We start from the raw sequence: 18,127 nt of genomic DNA on the forward strand, positions 1-18,127 counted from the left end.
GAGAAGATAAAAAAGAGGGGGGGAGGACCCCATTCCATCCCATGATTGCAGTTGGTTCAGATAATAGTAGTAGTAGTAATAATAATAATGATCAATGGGTACAGCAAAATTTCACAAACTGACTACCTATAATGCCATGACTGTATTGCTAAGATCATTCACTGGAAATTGTGCCAAAAGTTTGGATTTGAGTACAGCAAAAACCACTGGGACCATCAGGTTGAGAAGGTTTTAGAGAATGAGAAAGTCAAGATCTTGTGGGACTTCAGAATCCAGACTGACAGGCACTTGGCCCACAACACACCTGACATAACAATAGTTGAAAAGAAAAAAGTATGGTTCATTGACATTGCAATACCTGGAGATGCACGAATCGAAGATAAACAGCAAGAAAAAAATCACAAAGTACCGGGACTTGCAAATTGAAGTTGAGCGACTGTGGAAAAAGAAATTGTGTGCTGTCCCGATTGTAATTGGAGTCCTTGGAGCAATACCTAAAGGGCTACCTCGCTATTTGGAAAATTTAAATTTATCAGACTTGAACATTCTGATTCTACAAAAAACCACCCTACTTGGAACAGCTTAAATCCTCCGACATTACATTAACAGTTCCTAGGTCCCTGTTGAGCTACCAACCAGCCCCAAAGGCTGTGAATCTCACCAAAGATCATCATCATCATCATCATCATCATCATCATCATCATCATCATCATACTCAACAACTGTAGATGAGAAAGACAAAAAAAAGTCTGGCTAGTGGGCATGGCAGTACCTGGAGACAACAATAGAGACAAGAAGATGATAAATATAAAGATAAGATGATAGTTGGACTAGAAGACCTCGAAGGTCCCTTCCAACTCTACTATTTTATGTTCTAAAATACAAATACCTGCAAATAGAAATAGAACAACTGTGGCAAAAGAAAGCAAAAATAGAACCAGGTGCCTTGGGTGCAATCCCAAAACATCTGGAATAACAGTTGAACATTACTGACATTGACAAATTCACCACCAGTCAATTGCAAAAGGCAGCTTCACTCAAAACATCCTGCAGTGGTGGGTTCATACCGGTTCGGACTGGTTTGGTCGAACCGGTAGTGGGTTTGGCAGCCTGGGCCGCTGGAACCAGCAGTGACCCAAACCTGCCACGCCCACGAACCGGTTCTCCTAAGGTGCTGCCATCTTGATTGTGCAATTTTCATTGCACAAATGTAATTCTCTATCATTTTTTAATGTTTTGCACATGCACAGACCTATTTATGTGCAAATGTGCATGCCCGCGGAGCAAACTTTTTTTATGCAGTAATGCCGGCAGTAATGCTGCAGTCATATTTCAATACCATCAAGCATCCACATCTGCCTATTCAAGGTCCTTGGGAAGGACTTGATAGGTACATTAAAAAATGCCAAATCCAGTCTGAACATCTGGCTGACTGTGTGACAAACCACAATAATAATAACAATGTTAAGTTTTGCCCCTTTGTGAGACAATTACAAATGCTTGTGTTGAAAACTCTTGTGTGTGTGTGCGTGTGAAATGCCACTGACTAATGACCTTTTTGGCAAATCTCACCGCCATTTGAAATGCTGAACTTTATATAAATAGCTCCAAAGGCTCGAAGGTACATTATGAGCTGATGCCCTGCAGGGTTGATGATAGATTTGACACCATCTATTTTTATTAAGTTCCAATCCATTTTTCAAACCTGGAAAAAAGAAAATCTCTAGTTCTTGCACCCTGCTTTCTTTGCCCATAAAAACAATTCTGGTCCCTCAGAAGATGTTTAGAAACATAAGGTCTACTCCTCTACCAAAGACCTACTCCTAAGACAGTAGATCTTTGGTACTAAATGTCAACTTGTGAAGCTTCCCTGACCTGCTCCTGAGTTGCCATAGGCAGGGCGATGGGAAATTGTGCCTCACAGCTGCACCAAGGAATCTACTCCTCAGACAAAACAAGATGCATTTCTGGCTGACCAAGTCAAGGCCATCTCTGTGGATACCAGCAAAGCCTGGAAGGGAATGACTTCTGCAATCCACGAAATTACCTTGTTGGGGAATGTGACCGGTGGGGAGGGGAAAACGGGTCAGAGGCAAGGCATGAAGGGGGTGAAGTTGGCTTCACCTAGGTAATGCTGACATGATGCTCCTAATAAAAGACTGGATCTTTATTGCTGGGTGGCTCGAGACTCTTGATTGCATTAGGGCAACCCTGACACTAAACATTAGGGAAGATCAAGACTAATTCTATCTGCATGCCTTCATTATTCCCTACTCAAGAGACTATATTTCGTAGAACCCAGATACTATTCTTCTACTCGAGTTCTAGAATAGCCCTTTGCAAGCTTTGTATCTTCCCCTTCCACAACAAGCCACTCTTACTCTTAAAACTCTTATTCAAGAGGTAGAATAAAAATGCAATCATCACCATCATGATCTTCATTAAGTGACCCCATAATCCAGTGGTGAAATTCAATTTTTTTTTTTTACTATCGGTTCTGTGGACGTGGCTTGGTGGGCATGGCAGGGGAAGGATACTACAAAATCCCCATTCCCAACCTACTCTGGGGAGAGCAAGAGGTGTCATTTGCCGGTTCTCCGAACTATTCAAAATTTCTGCTACCGGTTCTCCAGAACCTTCAGAACCTGCTGAATTTCACCCCTGCCATAATCCCTTGCCGGGTAGAGTCTGGCCAACTGAATGCAGATGAGTGTTTATTGGCCAGATGCCCTTCTTGTCACCAATGTGGAGTTATATCCAGCAGATATAACCTGAGGACAACCTGTACTCAACCCAGTTATGAGCAGGCCTCAGCCCTGGGGTTGGGGACCCCTGCTATAATAGATCAGATCAGAAACGTCAGTTCCTTTAGCTTAGGTTATACAGCTGTAGAAAACTTTATATTTCAGATGACAACTCCCATCACACCAATTATGGGCCATGCACACAGTGCTTGGTCGGCCACAGGTCACCATCACAGTTTCTCTTGGATTTCAGAGAGGAATCTTTCTCAACTGTAGCCTTGCTGAAAACCAAGACAGGACGGCACGCACAACATCTGTTCTTTCCTTCTCTATTGTGACTTTCTGCTGGTAAGTGGCCAAGGTTAATTGACTTCCCTACCTGAAAATTTCCTTCCAAGACTTCATCCATAAATAATGCTGAGAAACATTTTCCTTGATATTACTACAATGGGAAAGTGTTTCCTATTCAGCCGTGGCATTTAACTTTCACTGTAGTAAACAAGATTTGGCAGTAAGTGAAAACTGATTAAGTATCATCAGCCAACATTTAACAGTACCTGAGTAATATCAATCAATATTGGACATTTTTTAACTAGTGTGTGTGTGTGTGTGTGTGTGTGTGTGTGTGAGAGAGAGAGAGAGAGAGAGAGACGGTGTGGGCACAGGCACTTTTTAACAAAATAAAAATTTGGCCATATTTGACAGTCGAAAGACACTAAATGTCAAGATTTGACAACATCAGTCGGTGGCTTGCAGCAGAATTTTGATTTTTGGATGGAGGCATTGATTTATGGCACTAATTAATATTTAGCTCTGTCCCAGCTTTCCACTCTAGGATTGCAGTAACTATTATGAGCAGCATGGTGGCCTAGAGGTGAAGATGCTCACCTCCCACTCAGATGGTTGAGAGTTAAATCCTAGGCAGCAACAGATATTTCTCTATCAGGATGCAAAGCAGAGGTGGGTTGCTGCCGGTTTGGCCCGGATCAGCCGGACTGGGAGTAGTGGTGGCAGGAGGCTCCGCCCATCTACCCGGACGCTTCTGTGCATGCGCAGAAGCATTGTGCAGATGCAGAAGCATGCGCAAGAGCGTGCTCGAACCGATAGTGAAAAAATTAGCAACCCACCTCTGGTGCAAAGAGAAAATATCTGCTGTGAACTCCCAGAGGTGTCAGGAAGGGCATCTGGCCAGTAAATGCTTAGCTCCATTCAGTCGCCCCAACTCTGCCCCAAAGCAAGGGATTACAAAGTTGTAAAAGCAAAACAAAATTGTAGTAACAATTATAGAGAGACTATATCAATAGCAATATTGGGATTTTGACAATCGGAAGGGACGGGGTTACCAAAGGGAAATACTTTCAGGATTTACACAGGTGATATTTTGTTCCTCCAGTGTGGCTTTGTCATGGTTGGGCCCCAGTATGAAACGAACTACAAATAGTCCTCAACGTATGACCACAAGTGAACCCAACACAACTGTTAAGTTAAATGAATTTTAATCCATTTCACAACCTTTCTTGCCACAGTCAAGTGAATCACTGCACTTCTTTAACTTTAAGTAACACAGTTGTTAAGTGAATCTGTTTCCCCCCTTGCCTTTGCTTGTCAGAAAAGGAGGTCACATGACCCCGGGACACTGAAACTGTCACAAATACATGCCAGTTGCCAAGCATCTGAATTTAGATCATGCGACCATGGGGATGCTGGTATGGTCATATGTGTGAGAAACAGTCATGAATCACTGTTGTAACTTCGAATGGTTTCTAAATGAATGTTTATAAGTCAAGGGCTACCTGCATATGGCAGATACCATAGTCCTATCAGGGGAGAATATATTTAAAAAGAGCAGAAAGCAATTCAGAACTGAAGATAACAGGAGTCATGACCAAAGATTACTCCAGCAAAAATTGGAATATAGAGTAGGTGGTCGAAAGAATCTTGCTTTTAGGTAAGCAGGGGTCAAAAAAGTCAAAATGGCATCTACATCTGTACATAGAAAAGTCCCATCTCTTTTTCGCATCTCTTTGGAACAATTGTTTGTTTGTTTGTTTGTTTGTTTGTTGGATTTATATGCCGCCCTTCTCCCAAAGGACTCAGGACGGCGTACAACGTAAAAAAACACATGTTACAAAAGTTAAAAAGGAAATTAAATAAAGTATCCAAAAACAAACCCAATTAATATTAACAATAAAATTTTAAAAATTAGATTAAAATTAACAATTAAATTAATCATTTATTTTGTACAAATGTGTTCCAAATTCTATATTCTAATATAGGTTTGATAATAGCAGTAGACTTATATACCGCTTCTTAGGGCTTTCAGCCCTCTCTAAGCGGTTTACAGAGAGTCAGCATATTGCCCCCAACAATCTGGGTCCTCATTTTACCCACCTTGGAAGGATGGAAGGCTGAGTCAACCCTGAGCCGGTGAGATTTGAACCGCTGAACTGCTGATCTAGCAGTAGCCTGCAGTGCTGCATTTAACCACTGCGCCACCTTGGCTTAACTGTAATGTAATTACAGATAATGTAAGTTTGAGAGCCAGGTTGCTCTAATGGTTAAGGCACCAGGCTAGAAACTGGGAGACTGTGAGTTCTAGTTCCTCCTTAGACATGAAAGCTGGCTGCGTGATTCTGGGCCAATCACCACGAGACTGTGAGTTCTAGACCCGCCTTAGGCATGAAAAACAGCTGAGTGACTTTGGGCCAATCACCAGGTGATTGTGAGTTCTAGTCCTGCCTTCGCATGAAAGCTGGCTGGGTGACTTTAGGCTAATCATTCTGTCTCAACTCAACACATCTCACAGCGTTGATGTGGTGAAAATAGGAGGAGGAAGGTACGTTGGATATGTTCACCAACTTGAGTAAAAATAATAAAGACAGGAAATGAATGAATGAATTAAATAGGTGAAATTAATAGGGAAATCATTTAAAGATGTCAATATAATGCTAAGTGATGCACCAAAGTTTTGTCTTTGAGAAACTGGGTTATATCAGGTAGGAAACAGTGCTCAAAGAATTGTTTTGAAAAACTAGAAAAGTAGTCATGAAGAGCCGAGGTGGCGCAGTGGTTAGAGTGCAGTACTGCAGCCACTTTAGTTGATTGCTAACTGCAGTTTGGCGGTTCAAATCTCACCGGCTCAGGGTTGACTCAGCCTTCCATCCTTCCGAGGTGGGTAAAATGAGGACCCGGATTGTTGGGGGCAATATGCTGACTCTGTAAACCGCTTAGAGAGGGCTGAAAGCCCTATGAAGCGCTATATAAGTCTAACTGCTATTGCTATTGCTATTCATGGATGCAGGATATTTATTTGTTTATCATTCATTCATTCATTCATTTCCCACCTTTATTGTTATCCTAAATAAGTCAGGTGGCCAACATACCTAATATCTAAATCTGAAAAAGCTTTTTTTTGCACCAATGAAAAAAATGGTGCCATATGTTTTCTTTCAGCACAGATTTTACCATGTTTCATAACAATAGTATTCATATTATTTTCTTCTCATTAAATTAGAAATGTTAATATAATGTATAATCAGTGGCCCCCCAGAGGGATTCCGGAGCCCAGAGTAGGCTCAAGGAAAGCTTCTGGAGCATGGGGAGGGTGGAAAACGCCCACCCACCCCCGTCATGGTGCAGGAGACCAACTAGGCCACACCCACCATGGCCACACCCACCCAGCAACGGGGTAGCGAACTTGTTGCTGCAATTTTTGAAGCCCACCCCTTGTCATCACAATATTAAAAGAATGTAATGGCTCTAGAAAGAGTGTAGAGAAGAGCAACAAAGATAATTAGGGGACTGGAGGCTAAAACATATGAGAAACGGTTGCAGGAACTGGGTATGTCTTGTTTAATGAAAATAAGGACCAGGGGAGACATGATAGCAGTCTTCCAATATCAAAGAGGTTGCCACAAAGAAGAGGGAGTCAAGTTATTCTCCAAAATCCTTGAGAGTAGAACAAGAAGCAATGGGTGAAAACTAATCAAGGAAAGGAGCAACCTAGAACTAAGGAGGGATTTCCTGACAGTGAGGACAATTAACCAGTGGAATAGTTCCCGCAAATGTACTGAGGAACTATATTATAGCCCATATTGGAAATTAATTCAGAGACTTTATGTTTCACAGCAACTGTATGTTCCACATATTTTCTCACCTCCCTAAAAGTCATTCTGATTGATTTTATCTCCAGGTCTGGTGATAAAATTCCAATTACACATGGATGAGAAGGCATAGTTATTTGATTCCTTCGTTAATCTCTTATGACCCAACTTTCCCGGATGTCCTTTGATCTGAGTTTTACATGGAGAGAAGGTGAAAAAATGTGTTCCTGTTCGCACCATGCATAATTTTATATGCTTCTGTCACAAGCAATCCCAATTAACCTTTCCAATACATTTTTAGAGGGAGCCAACCCTCCTCTCTGACACACTCCCAAAGGCTGAACTTTGCAACGGTCAACAAACACTTGATGAAGGACATTTTCAACAAAAGAAATGCCAGAGCACAAATTTATCACCTGCAAAATTTCCTGCCTGGACTGAGAACAACAAGGACAACAGAAATATAATTGCATTGGTGCTTTACCCAATAGATATTCCAAATAAATCCCCCCCTAAGGGACACGCAGGACTTTGCAACACTTGAAACATGATTTTTGTAGTACCGTTGCACTGGCTAACCCACATAGGTTTTCTTGCATTTTAAATTTGGTTGGTTGTTCAATTGTATTGCTAATAACTTACTGTAACTTTTATTGCAACAAACTCTATATGGGGCTGCCCTTGAAGAGCATCTGCAAGCTCCAGCTGGTGCAAAATGCAGTGGCCCGCCTGGTTTTGTGCAGACCCCGGTGTGCACCTGTATCCAGTAGTGGGTTTCACATTTTGTTACCACCGGTTCACCACACGCATGCCCACCGGCCTTCCGCACATGCACTTTGAATGTTGAATGTTTATTTTATTTATATGCCGCCCCTTTCCCCCAAAGGGGACTCAGGGCGGCTCACAACTCAACCAAGGGAGGGGGATACAGACAAAAATTAAAACAACGCGCAACAATACATAATTTAAAACACACAACAGTCATACCATTCGAGAAGGGGGTAGAAGCTTTTTAGCCCCAGGCCTGTCGGAATAGCCAGGTTTTAAGGGCTTTGCGGAAGGTCTGGAGGGTGGTGAGGGTTCGAATCTCCACGGGGAGATCGTTCCAGAGGGTCGGAGCGGCCACAGAGAAGGCTCTCCTCCGAGTAGTCGCCAGTCGACACTGGCCGGCGGATGGAATTCGGAGGAGGCCTAATCTGTGGGATCTAATCGGTCTAGAGGAGGTAATTGGCAGCAGGCGGTCTCTCAAGTACCCAGGTCCAATACCATGAAGGGCTTTATAAGTGACGACTAGCGCCTTGAAGCGTATCCGAAGACCAATAGGCAGCCAGTGCAGCTCACGGAGGATAGGTGTTACGTGGGTGAACCGAGGTGCACCCATGATCGCTCGCGCGGCTGCATTCTGGACAAGCTGGAGTCGCCGAATGCTCTTCAAGGGCTGCCCCATGTAGAGCACGTTGCAGTAGTCCAGTCTAGAGGTCACATGCTCATGCATGCACCTTCCGCGCATGTGTCTGGCCTCAAAAACATGCCTAAATAGGATGGCATAGAGCCGGGGCAGGGGGGGTGGGCCCATCTGCAATTTCCGCTACAGGTTTGGGCAATCCGGTCCGAACTGGCTGAACACCACCTCTGCATGTATCACTTCTCCTGCAAGAGCTACATTGGTTGCCGATTTGCTTCTGAGTGCAATTCAAGGTGCTGGTTGTCACATTTAAAGCCCTTTATGTCTTGGGACCAGTTAATCCGAGGAACTATCTCTTGCCAGTCACATCTGCCCCACCCATCAGAATGGGGAGGAAGGGAAGGTTATGGGTTCCATCCCCTAGGGAGATACACCTGGTGGGACCCAGAAGAATGGCCTTCTCCGTGGTGGCTCCCTCTTTCTGGAACATCATTTCCCCCAGATATTAGAACACCGCCACCCCTAAAACTCTTCCGGAAGGTGCTGAAAACCTGGTTCTGCCAGCTGAGCCTGGGGAACCCAGAGTGGGATGGAGCCCATTAAATGGCTTGTGTGATCTCCTGTCGCTGGGGCAGGGGTGGGAGGGGGGTGATTTTGTTATATTGTACTACGTTAATTTATTTGATTCTTTTTATTAGTTTTTTATTGTTTTCAATGTGGTTTTGTATTCTGTAACCCACATTGAGTCGCCATGGGCAAATAGGCGGCAAAATAAATTCAAGGAAGGAAGGAAGGAAGGGAAAAAAAGGAGAGAAAGAAAGAAAAAAGAAAGACAGAAAAAAGAAAAAGAAAAAAGGAAGGAAATAAGGAAGGAAGGAAGGAAGGAAGGAAGGGAAAAAAGAAGGACAGAACAAAAGAAAAAAGAAAGAAAGAAAAAAGGAAGGAAATAAGGAAGGAAGGAAGGAAAAAAAGAATGAAAGAAAGAAAAAAGGAAGAAAAAAGGAAGAAAATAAAGAAGGGAAGGAAGGAAGGAAGGAAGGGAAAAATGACAGAAAGAAAGAAAAAAGAAAAAAGGAAGAAAATAAAGAAGGGAAGGAAGGAAATAAGGAAGGAAGGAAGGAAGGAAGGAAGGAAGGAAGGAAGGAAGGAAGGAAGGAAGGAAGGAAGGAAGGAAGGAAGGGAAACTTGCCATAAATTTTATCCTTCAAGAAAAAGCCTCTCTTTCAGAAACCAGGACTGGCATGAGAGCATGAGATATATATTGTAGAGAACACTTTTGTTTTTAGCTGTTCTCAAGCCTCCATGAACAAAGCAAAATATTTAGCCCAAATTTATCCCAAAGCAAACCTTGGGAAACGCAGAGAACGTCTCTTACCCATAGACATTTTAGTGTTTTTTCCCCACTTTGCAAATGTTTCTTTTACTTTTGTAGGATCCAATCTGGGTCGGTCACTGAGACTAGAGGTTTCGTCTTCTTGAGCTTTCGGACTCATGCTGTGACCCATCTTCAGGGAATTTCTCTCTAGCACAATGTGTACTTTGGGCTGTTCTGTGTGTGGTATTTATGTGATGCCTATTGTATGTGGCTTTTTTAGATTTTGATTGGGGTGCTATTAGCTGGTTATTAAGACTTTGGCTGTCGTTTGTTTGTGCTGCCCAGCCCTGGCCTTCTAAGTACTTGATAGGCTGGTGGTAAATCAGCACTCCTGTTGACTGACAAAGGGCCTGTTTCCCAATCACCTCCCTGGCTGTTTTTGTGCTTGCTCGTCCAACAATCTTAGTAGCTGCAAAATTGAATGTGTGTCTTTGTTCATTACAGTGTGACGCTACCAATGAATTTGGATCTCCTCTTGTGTTCTTGCAATCTGGTGGTTACTCCCCCGTCTGTCCTATATAGTCATAGAGACATTCCATGCATGGAATCTGATCAGGGGCAGTCTTCAAAAACTGCAGTGGGTTTACTGTCCCATTTCTGGGTGGGCGTGGCCATGGTGGCCATGGCCTAGTTGGCCTCCTGCACCACGGCTGGGGTGAGAGGGCATTTTTCACCCTCCCCAGGCTCCGGAGGCTTTCCTCAAGCCTCTAGGGGAGTGAAAATTGCTTCCCCAGGCTCCGGAGGCCCTCTGGAGGCCAGAAACAGGCCCGTTTCCAGACTTCTAGAACCTCTAGTGGGTCGTTCCCCCCCCCCCCCCCCGGAGCACTTACCTGGCATGATGAACTGGCCGCATAGAGATTCCTGGGAGGTTTAATCTCGAATTTTGATTGGCTGGAGAAAAGTACACATTTAATAAAACTGGGATTTCCATCTAAAGTTTGTAGCTCGCCCCCCAAAAATCTCCTCTCTGGGAAGTTTGCTGTTCGTTAGAAAGTCCATTATAAATTTAATTTCCTTTGATGAGAGGGGAAGCTATTGAAGCATGGATCCTAGGCTCAGGGAGTGAGCAGATGAAACGTTTTATTGCTAGAAAGCTGTTAGTGGGTGCAACTCTAATTTGTTTTACTGCTGTTTGTTTCTCCATTTTTTTTCATCTTTGAATCTTCATTTGTTTTACTGAATTTTATACAACGACCTGGTTATTAGCTATCTCAGCAGCTTCACGGAGAAATGTGAAATAAACTTCTTAGAATGAAAATGAAAAAAATATATTTTAACAAGAAAGAAGCCTTTAAAGGCATTGTTCCAAACAAAGTTTTAATTTTTTTAACTGGCTCCCTGTGAAATCACAGGCACTTCATTAGCACAACTAATTTACTTGGATTGGGGCCAACAAACAAAGACTATTTCTCCTTATACACCAAATGGTTCGTTTTGTAAGTCCACAACCAGTGCCACGTAACCATCAAATCTTCTATTGCATTGACTCGGTGGACATTTTTAAAATACCTCCATGGAATTTGGGAGGAAGAAAATGGAAACAAATATTCTAACGTTAGCAGTAAAATTCTAACATGCACTATTAGTAGCTTCCCACAGATGTTATAGTAGATGTAAAAGATGACCAGGGTAAGCCTGAGGAAGGGGTCAAATATGTCATAAATCATAAGCCCTTGCACATCCACTAGAGATCTAAATCCAGCCCATCTTGAATGCTTTTCTTATCTCCCGCTCATTTCCCTTGACTGTTAGTTGGTCAGATTCTTGTAACGAGCAATAAATCTTTATACTTATTTGAACTGCCTGAATCTCTTGATTTCCCTGGGGCTCGACAGTGAAGGTTCTTCCATGAGAAATAACCAACTCTGTCACAGAAAAGAATCTTTGTAGCTCAGGATTGAATTATGGGGTCCCTGGTGCTCTCTGAGCTTGGCTGTTTTCTTACCCAACTAAGTAACATCATCAGTACTGGATGGGATTTGCTGTCTGTTTATATATACTTAGCCTAGTTCCTTGATTCAATACAACAGGTACAAGTAAAGGTTCCCCTTGCACATATGTGCTAGTCTTTCCTGACTCTAGGGGGCAGTGCTCATCTGTTTCAAAGCCGAAGAGCCAGCACTGTCTGAAGATGTCTCTGTGGTCATATGGCCAGCATGACTAAAGGTCGAAGGCACATGGAATGCTGTTACCTTCCCACCAAAGGTGGTTCCTATTTTTCTACTTGCATTTTTTACATGCTTTTGAACTGCTAGGTTGGCAGAAGCTGGGACAAGTAACGGGAGCTCACTCTGTTACATGGCACTAGGGATTCAAACTGCTGAACTGCCGACCTTTCTGATCGACAAGCTCAGCGTCAATACTGTATTTAATCAATATGCCACCATGGATAAGCATTGCAACGTCAAAAGAAGCACAGGACATAAGATACAAGGTTGGATTGGAAGAGTAACTCAAAAATTTGACTCAAAGATACTGTTTAGGATAGCATTCTACAAAACGTCATAGGACATGAATGAGCAATTTCTCCATGGAATGCCCTAAAAATTTTCCGTTCCAGCACATCACAAGAGGCTGGAGGTCTTATTCCTTACATCTTGCGGATGTGATTGGTCAACTGGTATCACTAGATATTTTTTTTTATTTTGGACATGATCAAGATGCTTATCTACCCAAAGAATCCAGTGTCCCCAATTACCAAGTGTTGGCCTTGCTGTGTAACCCAATTTGCATGTACCTTTATCTCTTATATTGCTCATAGTTGCCACCATTGTGATGAATAGTCTGGCGGTGGGCCTGTTTCATTAAGCTAATTAGCCAGGCATTTTCATAATGTCAACTAAAGGACTTTTGGGTTAAGTGCTTCGTTTCAGTGGTTAATGACATGGAAATCCTTCTTCCCATTAGCGTCAAGTTCAACTCATGACGTCCTGTCTAAGGAGATTGACGTCAATGGCCCTCAACTTATTGCGACATCTCCTGTTCCCCGGGTCAAGAATGGCAAATCTCTCCAGATCATTTCTATGCTAATGAAAACCTACCACCCAAGTGGACTTTCTTGGGTTTTTTTTTCCCTTGAAGACGTTTTGCTTTGCATCCAAGAAGGTTCTTCAGTTCTGACTGAGGAAGCTTCTTAGATAAGAAGCAAAACGTCTTCAAGGAAAACCCAAGAAAGTTCATTTGCCTTTTGAAAAAAAAAAAACACTTTTGGGACAACCATGACCTGGATGATTGAGAATCTCCACAGATAGCAGCCTGAGCACTGACTCCCTAGAACAGTGTTTCTCAACCTTGGCAACTTGAAGATGTCTGGACCTCAACTCCCAGAATTCCCCAGCCAGCGAATGCTGGCTGGGGAATTCTGGGAGTTGAGGTCCAGACATCTTCAAGTTGCCAAGGTTGAGAAACACTGCCCTAGAAGACCTCACTCCAAATTTCTCTAGAATTTATAAATTGTTCCTTGACTCCTATTCTCCAATTCCTGTTCTTTACTCAATTAACAATCCATGAGATCGCCTCTTTTTTAATCCCAAGCGATGGAATTAGCTTGATGTGAGCTTGCAATAGTGGTTAAAGTGTTGCAGTGGAGAAACCAGATTCTAGTTCATGGCAACTTGTAGTGGCTTGGGCTAAATCTCTCTCTCTCAGCCCCATCAAATCCCGCAATAAACTGAAAAAAGATATCCAGCTCTTACAAGAAAGGCAGGGTATGACACACAAAATTAAGTAGCTTAAAGATAAAGGTTCCCCCGCACATGTGTGCTAGTCATTCCCGACTCTAGGGGGTGGTGCTCATCTCCGTTTCAAAGCCGAAGAGCCAGCACTGTCCGAAGACGTCTCCGTGGTCATGTGGCCGGCATGACTAAATGCAGAAGGGGCACAGAAAAGCTGTTACCTTCCCACCAAAGGTGGTTCCTATTTTTCTACTTGCATTTTTTACGTGCTTTCGAACTGCTAGGTTGGCAGAAGCTGGGAGAAGTAACGGGAGCTCACTCCATTACGTAGCGCTAGGGATTCGAACCGCCGAACTGCCGACCTTTCTGATCGACAAGCTCAGCGTCTTAGCCCCTTGTAAGGGGATCATACAGATGTTTAAATCTGCAGATGGAGCAAGCAGTTGCCTAAAAGACATGAAAAGACACCTTTAGTCTATCATGGAATCCACACAATATAATACATCATTAGCCTTTTAATTATTATGAGGAATGCAAACGTATTATGGTAATAGACACGATAAACCGCTTAAACAATGAATTAATAATGGCTGTCTTCCCAAATACACTTGCTGGGCTATATACGGCTAGTCCTCGATTTACAACAAAGGTGGGTTCCTACCAGTTCGCACCTATTCAGTAGAACCAGTTCATCAAATCTACCAAACCGGTTGGAAGAGGTTCCACCAGTGGACCGGGAAAGCCGGCCATACCTACAGAAAAGGTTCCAATATTTTTTGAAACCCACCACTGGTCCTTGGATATGATTATTCTACACTGTCATGCTCATATTTATAAAACTCAGGGCCTCTGTGAAAGGTAAGGATGACTACTGCGTTTGTGGTGCAATCAGAACATTGCGTGTGTTGAAGTTGTTTTAACGCAAAACAAAGATGCCTTTTAAAAAACAAGTTTACATCCTATTCTTATGCAGGCCAGTGCTGTGTGTGAGGGAATTTAAGGTGGTTCTGACAAGTGTCGTCAGCATCTTCATATCCGGTCACATGGGCGGCAAGCCACTCCCATCCAGTCACATGGGTGGCAAGCCACTCCCACAAAGGAGGCCACACCCACAGAGTAGGTTCAAACAATTTTTGAAACCCACCACTGACTTACAATCACCATTGAGCCCAACATTGCCGTTGCTAAGCGAGACATTTGTTAAGTGACTATTTCCCCCCATTTTACGAGCTTTCTTGCCACATTCTGTGATAATCACATCGCAACTGTGATGATTCACTGTTCAGTGAATCATCACAGTTGTTAAATTGGTAATATGGTTTTAAGTGAATCTGGCTCCCTCATTGAACTTTGCTTGTCATAAGATCGTAAAAAGAGATCACATGACCCCGGGGACACTGTTATTGTATAAATATGAGTCAGTTGCCAAGCAGCTGAATTTTGATCACATGTCCATGGGGATACGGCAATGGTTGTAAGTGTGAAAACCGGTTGTACTTCAGACTTGCGATATTAAGGTGTTCTTATAATAAAGTAAAATAAACCCATCTAATCATATTTCCCCCTCTGGTTTACCTGAGAGGGAAGAAAGGAAAGACAGAGGAGGAACAAAGTCGCTGGGGAAGCCTGCAGGAAGTTGCCCCTGCTCCAATCAGGGGTGGGCTGCTACGGATTCGCCCAGGTTCAGCAAAACCCGTAGCTAACATTATGGCCAGTTCAGAAAACCTCCAAATCCCACCCCTGGCTAGCCCCACCCACCCTTCCCCTCCCAAGAAACTCTACGCGGCCCATTTTGGATGCAAACTATCATATTTTTCGGAGTATAAGACGCATCAAGATTTTGAAGAGGCAAATAAAAAAAAAGTGTTTGCACTCTGCAGACATCCCAAAAATGACCCGTTTTTCGCAAAAACGGGCCTGTTCCCCCCTTCCCCCCAGAAAAAGGGCATGAATAGCCTTTAGGAGGCTTGTAGAGTGCTCCTGGGGGCTGGGGGGGAACAAAATTGAACAAAAATTGGCCTGTTTTTCACTCATTTCTGCACTCTTCAGCCCCCAAGAGCATTCTGAAAGCTTCCTAGAGGCTATGAACGGCCATTTTGGTGAAGGGGCGGGGTTTTGGGAGGCAAAAATGCTGTATTCAGTGTATAAGATGCACCCAGATTTTCAGCCTCTTTTTTGAGGGGAAAAGATTCGTCTTATACTCCGAAAAATAGGGTAAGTACAGGGCCCCTGCAGAGGCTCAGTGAGGGGGAAAAATGGGTCTCCTAGAAGTTCCAGAAAGCCAGAAACAGGCCCATTTCTGGCTTCCGGAGTTTTTTCCCTCCCAGAAGCTTGAGGAAAGTTTCCAGAACCTGGGAAAGGCAACCCCTCCCCCCCCACCCTGTTGCAGGAGGCTGACTAGGCCACATCCACCATGTCCACGCCCACCCAGCAACCAGGCAGAGAACCCGTTGCTGAAACATTTGAAGCCCACCCCTGCTTCCAATACTATTTTGCCTTGCCTGTGGCAATACTTTTTCTCTGTTTAAGTAAAGAAGCAATGACCCCAATGGTTCACGGGTTGTCTAGTGAAATAATTACAAATTATTTGGACATGTGATAAATAAGATCATTAGGACATTCATGAAACGAAGGCAAAATGCAGCAGTGGTCGACCCTAAATATTAAACAGTAAATCCAGACGGTTGTGTGTAGGTGTCTGTGCTGTCTCTGCTATTTAACACAGGAGGAGAGAGAGCATATAATGGAACATGGAGCCTCATGTACAAAACAACAACAACAACAAAAGAAGAACCTTCTTACCTTCTGTATGTACTGCAGAAACGTACGTCCAGTTGTACCTCTTGACAATGTCCACCATAGCCCGGGCCTGCTGTGCGTCCGAAGGCACCACCCGCATGAAATACTTAAATAAAGTCTTGTCGCTCAAGTCCATGCTTGTGGCCGAGTAGGCAATCTGAGGTATGTTGAAAAGCTGCAACAGATTTTGGACCTGGATTGCCACGGAACTGGACCCGGGACCTATCACACCGACAATGGGCTTCTTAGAGCGGTAGAGAGACGTAGAGCCATCGACACACTTCATCAGCCCTTCTTCTTCTTCCGCCGAGATGAGGGAATCGCGGATGAATTCAATGCTCTGCTCAAGCGCAACTGCCGAATGCCAGCACGAGTCCCGTATTTCGCAACCCAAGGTTATGTTGGGTAACAGAGTTTGATTCTGGTTGATACGATCAAGGGTGTGAAGCATTGCTTCCACTCTCTGGATCCCATATTGTTCTCTCACCTCTCCACATTTTCTCTCGTGGACCTTGTCAACGGATGGCTGATGATGGACTGAGAAGAGGGCCCCGATGATAATATCTCCCGGCATGTAGGCCACCACCCGTCTTTCATTGGCCTGAGCAGAAACCAAAGCACTAAAGTTCCCGCAAACATTTTCCTTCAAGAACCAGAGAAGAAGCAGAAAGAGCATTTTAGGGAGCTGTTTAAGCCAGAATTGGAAGCATGATGAGATGACAAAGGGTGACCCTTCCTTTCTCTCTTTTTTTAAAAGCAATCAGCGAGTCTTTGTAGGAATCGAAGCCATCGAGCTGAGGAGCAACTGGGTGTTTCCAAGCATCTTCTAGACTATGGCCAACGTCTTCTCATTTGCTCAGAAGGTAGGAAGGATGCAATCATAACCTTCAAAATCTTTAAGAAAAAGATGAAGGGAAAGGTTATTTTTTAAAAAAAATAAATAAATGAGCACTTATAAACTTGAAACACCTCAACAGCTATTCTAGATAGAGCACCAGCTTGTTTTGATGCTTACTGGAATATCAAGGAAATAGAAATAGCGCTTACACTTATATACTATTTCGCAGTGTTTTACAGGATGATTTCGCAGGATGATTTACAATGTCAGCATAACGCCACCAATAATTTGCTACCGGTTTGGTGGGCGTGGCTTGGAGGGGGAGCGTCATGTGACTGAGTGGGCATGGGCATGAGTGACATCAATTGGCCACGTCCACTCAGTCACATGCCCCTCCTGTGCCCCGTCAAAACCGCGGTCCACAAAAGCGCGCTCGACGAAAGCGCGCATTTGACGTCATCACAGCGCGACGAAAAAAATTAAAAATTGAAATAAAAATTAAATTACAGCAAGCCGATTCACATAAAGGGAAGGGTTAGGTTTAGGGTTAGGGTTAGGTTAAGGGTTAGGGTTAGGTTTAGAGCGTTAGGGTTACGTTTAGCGTTAGGTTAAGGGTTAGCGTTAGGTTTAGCATTAGGTTAAGGGTTAGGTTTAGGGTTAGGTTAAGGGTTAGGCTTAGGGTTAGGTTTAGGGTTTAGGTTTAGGGTTAGGTTTGGGGGGGGTTAGGGTAAGGTTTTCGCTTTATTTTTACATTTATCGATCACAGCGCGATGTTTTCGTCGCGCTGTGATGACGTCACGTACGCGCTTTCGTCGAGCGCGCTTTTGTCTACCGCGGTTTTGTGGTGGAACCGCCCCTCCACCTAGCCACGCCCACCAAACCGGTAGCGAAATTTTTTGAAACCCACCACTGAGTGGAACGGCTTTGCCTTCAGAAGTTGTGGGTACTTTGATCACTGGAGATTTTTAAAAAGAGACTGGATACCCATTTGTCTGAAATGCTAAAGGGTCTCCAAGGGGGTTGGACTCCAAGACCTCCAAGGCCCCTTCCAGCTCTGTTCTGATTGATATTTGTGCAAAGGGGCCTTATTTCGACTTCCTATCTTTTGGCCTCTCTGACAATACAGGCCTATAACAAAGAGTCCTGAAAAAGCCCAGGTATTACTGTTCACGTAGTGCCCTGATTATGG

At 43.6% G+C, this 18,127-nt stretch overlaps 1 protein-coding gene across 5 annotated transcripts in view; it reads right to left on the reverse strand.

The window, feature by feature from the left end:
• GRM5 (glutamate metabotropic receptor 5) overlaps nt 1-16,794 on the reverse strand; it is a 279,818-nt gene extending 263,024 nt beyond the window's left edge. For 3 of the 5 annotated variants that reach the window (XM_032219954.1, XM_032219958.1, XM_032219955.1), the window contains exon 1: nt 16,104-16,776. In XM_032219954.1, coding sequence (XP_032075845.1) covers nt 16,104-16,776 — 673 coding nt within the window. Of the gene's footprint in view, nt 1-16,103 lie in introns of all 5 variants that reach the window. The other 2 variants (XM_032219956.1, XM_032219957.1) reach the window with 2 other exon arrangements.
• Between the last annotated feature and the right edge of the window lie 1,333 nt (nt 16,795-18,127).

The sequence above is a fragment of the Thamnophis elegans genome, chromosome 6 (genome assembly GCF_009769535.1).
Source record: "Thamnophis elegans isolate rThaEle1 chromosome 6, rThaEle1.pri, whole genome shotgun sequence".
In the NCBI taxonomy this organism is placed as follows: Eukaryota; Metazoa; Chordata; class Lepidosauria; order Squamata; family Colubridae; genus Thamnophis; species Thamnophis elegans.